The 6,315-nt window shown below is 48.1% G+C and overlaps 1 protein-coding gene across 1 annotated transcript in view; it reads left to right on the top strand.

Moving 5' to 3' along the window:
- Positions 1-6,315, top strand: part of Pla2g4d (phospholipase A2 group IVD) — a 50,753-nt gene that overhangs the window by 20,749 nt on the left and 23,689 nt on the right. Inside the window, exons 3-9 of the mRNA XM_008846812.2 lie at positions 1,487-1,559; positions 1,728-1,864; positions 3,178-3,309; positions 3,930-3,970; positions 4,309-4,351; positions 5,789-5,852; positions 6,127-6,263. Coding sequence (XP_008845034.2) covers positions 1,487-1,559; positions 1,728-1,864; positions 3,178-3,309; positions 3,930-3,970; positions 4,309-4,351; positions 5,789-5,852; positions 6,127-6,263 — 627 coding nt within the window. The remainder of the gene's footprint in view (positions 1-1,486; positions 1,560-1,727; positions 1,865-3,177; positions 3,310-3,929; positions 3,971-4,308; positions 4,352-5,788; positions 5,853-6,126; positions 6,264-6,315) is intronic.

Here is a 6,315-nt window from a genome sequence, read left to right as displayed (position 1 = left end):
GGATAAATTGGTAAGATCAAGACAACAAGGTGGTCTTGATCTTACCAGTTTATCCATGAAACCATCCTTCTCTCTTATCCTACCAATTTTCAGATACTTTCTATATTTGCCCTTTAATGCTTTTTTATTGATTGTTTATCAAAAGACACCAAGGTGGTCTTGATCTTACCAATTTATCCATAAGTTGTAATGAATACCCAGAAACCCTTCTTCTATCTATATTTATCCATCTATATATTTCTTCTAGAAATCCATTATTCCCTGGACCATCCAGCGTTAATTCTGCTTAATTACTTCTCCTAATATATCAAATATCTTTCATTAAAATATCTTTCATTAATAGTGGTGCATCTGAACTAGGATGATTAAAGGATTTCAATAAAGGTGGTGATAGTGGTGCCAAGGACGCCAGGTGCTTTCCGGGCCCCCAGAAAGCCCAAGATACAGTGACAGTTAGAAAAATAATAGCAAGTAAAGCATGCCAAGTACACTGCATGTTTCTCAGCACAACCAACTCCAAGAGGCAACCTTCCTTGAAGTTCCAGCCTCAACACACGGAGGATCTCACGCGGGCTTCATTGGAGATGGCGTGACAATTTCAGATCATGTGGCTTGTCTGTGCAAGTTACCTAGAAAAAGCTAGACAGTTGAATCCCAGGATAAAAAACAAAACAAACAAAAAAAGCAAAAAAAAAAAAAAAAAAAAAAAAAAACCAAAAAAAAAAAAAAAAAAAAAAAAAAAAAAAAAAAAAACCCAAAACAAAACGGAGAGCCCCCTGAATCCCAGCAGTGTTAGGGACTTCAGCTGGAGTGGGCACAGTCCCCTAGTGCTCTGCCCTGACTGGGCACTGCTGCCCTCTGCTTTTCCTCCTGCCACCTATTTGCTGCTCATTTTCTCTTGGGTTCACTTTGGTCCCAGGTACCTCATAAGCATCCTGATACCCAATGACCTTTCACCCACAGCTCATTGTCCTGGCCTGATCCTCTTAGCATGCCTAAGTCATGACCAAGAAATCACAGATGACTGAACCACAGTTTAGTACCTGTGGATACCATGGGCACTGGGTTCCCTAGGCTCAGCCCCGCCTTGATACATAGAGTAGGCCCAAAGGGATGAGGTGGGGCTGCTCTGGATGTGACCGACTCCAATATGACTAGTAAGGTGGTCACTCCTCTGTCCTCAGTTCCTTGCTTTGTTTGCCACTCTCGTAATCCTGTCCCTGAAGGGGAGAGGACCCCACAAACTCTACCCCCAGGCAGTCTGCCATTCCCTGAGTGCCACAGGCCAGAACTATAACCACAAGGTCAGTGGGGACAAAGGCTATTTGGCCCCTTGGGGATGTCCCCCAAAGGCCATGCTTCTGGCGGCATCAACAATTAGCAGACTGGTGTGTGTATGTGCAGTCAGGGAACTGGGCAACCCAGTGGCTCCCGGTTTGGACAAAAGTCTGCTGGAGAACTAAGGAGCTTGGCATTTTTTCTTCAGGAGGAGGCCTCTGCCTGCTGGCGGCTCACTGTGAGGGTCCTGGAGGCTCGGAGCCTGTGCAAGGGTGATTTGTGTGAGTGATTATCTCCTGGGGGACTAGATCCCAAGAGGGAGGCACTGCCTTGTGGTGGGGCTGGGTTGCTGTCAGTGGCTTCTGGGGTTGTGATAGGAACCTGGCAAGATCTTGGGGAAACGATGTGAGGAGTTCTCTCTCCCCTGATGGTTCCCTTGACTTTGGCAGTGAGTGAGGTGGATCCATATGTGATCCTACAGTTGTCAACAGCTCCTGGAATGAAGTTCAAGACCAAAACAGTCATCAACTCCAGTCATCCAGTATGGAATGAGACCTTCAGTTTCCTCATCCAAAGTCAGGTCAAGGTAAAGGTCAGGGTACTACTGGGCACTCGCTTGTAAACAGTCCACACCCCTTTCCCCCAAGGGAGGGAGCAGAGGTCCTCCAATACTCACAGAAACTCTGGGGATGAGGTTCTTTGTGCTCCAGCCTCTATGGGTTGTGAGAGAATTTGTGAAGGAACGAACCCGGGCCTGCCTCTCTCTGACTGCAGGGCAAGCTGCTACTTCTCCCTATGCCCATCAACGACATAGGGACAGTAAACATCCCTCCTGTTGGGGCACTGCACTGCAGCCTGTCATAGTACCTGGCACTTGCCTTTGGGAATGTGTTAGGGAACCAGTGAAGCAGGGCAGACAGCAGTTCCCTAATATTATTTTGTTTTGTTTTGTGAGATAAGGCCTTTCCCCACCCCCTCCCCATACTCCTGGTACTGGGGATTGAACCCAGGACCTCATGCATGCCAGGCAAGTACTCTATCACTGAGCCACAGCCTCAGCTACCTGAGACAGGGTAGGGGTTTTGGTTTTTTTTTTTTTTTGTTGTTGTTGTTTTTTGTAGTCTTGGATAGTCCTGAACTTACTGTGTATTTAGCCCAGGCTGGCATGAGACTTCCAGTGCTCCCCCAAAGTACTGTGATTACAAGCACGAGCCACCGTGCTGTATAGGGAGAGAATTTTTTGATGGAATTTTTTTTTTTTGAGACAAAGTCTCACTGTGTGGTTCAGCCTAGCTTCAAATTCACAATCCTCTTGCCTCAGCCTTCCAAATGCTGGGATTACAGGAGTGAGCCACCAGTCTGGCCAAATAATTTCATTTTTAAAATTTAATTAAAAATTTTTCCTTATTTTTTTAATGTGTATGAGTGTTCTACATGCATGTATGTGAATGTAGTGCCTGTGGAGGTCAAAAGAAGCTGTTTGATCCCTTAAAGCAGGAGTTAAGGACAGTTGTTAGCCATCATATGGGTGCTGGGCACTGAATTCTGGTCCTCTGCAAGAGCAGCCAGTGCTCTTAACTGCTGACCCATTTCTTTAGCCAAGGAATTTTATTTTTGGTAAAAACAAAACAATAGGAGGACATTAGGAACTTTGCTGGATTCCCTTATGCTTCTTTTAAGTTTTTGGGGGGCGGGTATTTTTTTCGAAACAAGTTCTCCTTGTAGCCCCTGCTAGCCTTAAACTCACAGAGATCCACCTGCCTCTGCCTCTCAAGTGCTGGGATTAAAGGCATGGGCCAACATGCCCAGCATGCTTCTTTTAAGTTTTACACTTACCTGTGAGCTATTGTTTCTTGTCATGATTAGATACTATGCTAAGTTTATGTTCCTGGTTCCTAGAATGTTCTGGAACTGAGTGTCTATGATGAAGACTTGATTATGAAGGATGACATTTGCTTCAAAGTTTTCTATGATGTCTCAGAAATCCTCCCTGGCCAACTGTTCCAGAAAACCTTCTCCCTGAATCCTCGGGTGAGGAAGTTGCTCACTTCTACCTGTGGGGACGCTGCTGCTTGAACTCATCACAGACCAACATGAGCCCTACCCAGGGAGATTTTCATTTTAATAGGAGCTGTTCAGCTGCTGTTATAGACAGCATCACTCTGGGTGGGAGCTTTAGTGATTGTTAAAAGGAAGGTTCTGGAGAACTTCTGGTATCTGTCAAAACACTGCTCGGTGCAGACACCAGGGGGCAGTGTGGCACCCAAAGCGCACCCCACTGAGGTCCTGGCCTTCTCCCTGCTGCATGCTGGGGGAGGGGAGACCAAAGTTTTTGGGGCCCTGGGCCTCCTCAAGAAGGAGAAGAAATGAAGCCTGGACATCCTTGGGCCTCCTTTGGTCAAGCTCCTTGTCTTTTGCCTTCGACCTGGTCAGGGTTCAGGGACCCAGAAAGGGTGGTAGATCTGTTCCTCTGAAGACCTACTAGCTGTGGGTAACTTGGGTAGGTCTTGCCCTTCACCTCCGTTTCCACATCTGTGAATGGAAAATAATGTCATAGTGTGCCTTCCTCAGAGTGCTTGATGAGATAGTGCATGTAAAAGAACCGTGTCAATTGCAGATGAGGATGACTTGCTCACCCTCTGTGATTTCAGGGACCAGAAGAGCTAGATGTGGAGTTCCTGATGGAAAAAATGTGAGTAATAGTGCACAGCTCAGGGAGTGGCTGAGGACCCAAGCTCTATTCAGGAAAATGGTCCTGACTCAGATCCCGTGTTGATCTGTCCAACTGAGTCACCTTCCCTCATCTTAGGCTCCAGGTCTGGGGCTCTTTTTGGGAGGGTGGAGTAAGGTGACCAGCATTTCCCCTCCCCATGCTTTCCTCTCACTTTGCCTTCCACAGAGGCATCTCCCTTCACCCTGATTGACCCAGGGAGACCTCCATGTGGGTGGGAACCTGGGCATTGAGGGGACAGGTCAGTTCAGGATACTTTAGCTTCTGCAAGGCCAGAATGGGTGTTTTTATTTTTCCAGGTCAGACCCTCTGGAAAACCTCATCACCAACAATGTTCTTGTGGTAATGGCTTTCCTGAGACTTAGGGAGGAGCTCCAGAGGGAGGTTCTGGGGTGTGCAGGAGAAGAAAGGCAAGGGCAGAGCTTTGTGGTAAAGCTACCCAGGCCTCCAGTCAGGTGCTCACCTAAGGCTGTGGGACTCAGAGGGGCCTAAAGTTGAGGGTACATGGAGAGAGGTGAGGTGCTCTGTGCTTGAGAAAAGGTCTGGCTTCTAGCTGGATGGCTGAGGGAATGTTGAGAAATGTTATGTGTTTTCTGATATGATGTTTAGTCATGGGTGAACTTGGAATCCTTAGGGATTAACTCAAATTCTTCCTTGAAGTCATGGAGTCATGGTGAAGACCTGTATGCTGGGGCCACTTTTCAGATTGTTAATACTGAGGTCACTGAGACTTGGAGGGAGTTTCCAGGGTGCTGTGCTTTCCATCTAGGAGATGGGGTGGGGGATGACAGAACACACAGAACTTTCTAAAGCAGCAAGCTCATGAAGCTGCAGGGGGCAGAACCTGCCACAAGGTGGCGATTGCTGCATGGGAAGCTGATTATTGGACGTGATCCTCTAACAGGCCACAGGTGAACTGGGAGCAGGCTACTGAGGAGGACCCTGGAACATAAACCCCAGGGGCACTTACTCTCAGAGCTAGGCAAGTGCCTGTTTGATGGATGGTTAACTTTGTAAAGAAATACATGGTACAGTCACAGTAAGGTGGTGGCCCATGCCTGTAATCCCAGCTTGGGAGGCAGGAATACGAGGATCACCATGAATTTGAGCCAGTCTAGTTTACATAGTGACTTCCTATCCAACCAGGGGTACAACATGGAGACCTTGTCTCAAAAATAAAACAAAATGTACATTACAGTGAAGATACACCCAAGGCAGCAGTGCCTTCTCTGAACCTTGGTGGCAGGTGGTAGGTAAATTCAGAAGTTCTGTGGCAAGGGCAGCAACTGCAGCAGTCACTGAGCCTTACAGGGAGAATGCTGAAGACATGTCAGTGGAGCTGAGAATAATCAGGAGATGTTCTGGTCACTACTATGAGCAACACTCCTCCGCCACCCCCTTCCTATGGGCTTGTGGTTCACATGCAGTTTGAGAGTCTGAGAGGTGGAGGCAACAGAGAGAACTAACTCTGAGACCTGGGGGTTTTCAGAGGCTTCCAGAAGTCCAGTGAAGCTAAGAGATCAGGAACAGGTGGAGATGGACGCTCCTGGCAGCTCCTCACAGACATCAGGCTTACAGTTGTAGCAAGTCAGAGATGAGAGAATGGTTCTCTGTCCGGTCCCATTCTGAACCCTACTTCCTGCTCTGTGTGTGTGTGTGTGTGTGTGTGTGTGTGTGTGTGTGTGTGTTGGGTTTGGGACAGAGGGGCTCAGACTTGAGATGGAGGGGACTTCAGCTTACCCTGCAGAACCCCTTTGCCTATGATGTGGTCTGCCTCAGGCCCGAGAGCTGTCATGCCTGGACATCTGTCTGGACAGAGCAGGGAGCACCGCCATGGCAGCAGGTGAGAACAGCTCAGAACCAGGCCTGGATCATGGGAGGTCAAAGGCTGCTGGGAAACCCGCACAGGGAGGGAGCACACAACTCCTCTGAGTCACATGTCATAGGGACTTGTGATACTTAGCAGGCTGGGGAGGGCCTTCTTCAGAATGCTTACTGTGGTCCACCCTCCCACACCTCCTTCACAGGCAAGCACTATTTATTGCTGGTATCCCAGGCTCAAGATGGTGTTGTAGGCTCTTGTTTCCTTTATGTTCATCTGCTCACTCTCTCCCTAGATCAGGACAAAGTGGAGCTGGAGCTGATGCTGAAGGGGTCCTATGAGGACACACAGACATCTTCCCTGGACACTGCCTCTGTCTTCAGCTTCCACTGTGTGAGGGGTCAAGACATAGAGCTGAGTGGATGCCTGAAGGTGGGTCTCTGCTTTCTACCTCTCCCACCGGCTTCAGCCATATATATATATA

Source organism: Nannospalax galili, unplaced genomic scaffold (assembly GCF_000622305.1).
Source record: "Nannospalax galili isolate Female #2095 unplaced genomic scaffold, S.galili_v1.0 scaffold342, whole genome shotgun sequence".
In the NCBI taxonomy this organism is placed as follows: domain Eukaryota; kingdom Metazoa; phylum Chordata; class Mammalia; order Rodentia; family Spalacidae; genus Nannospalax; species Nannospalax galili.
Note: the sequence above shows the minus strand (reverse complement) of the source record. Positions and strands in the feature narration are given on the sequence as shown.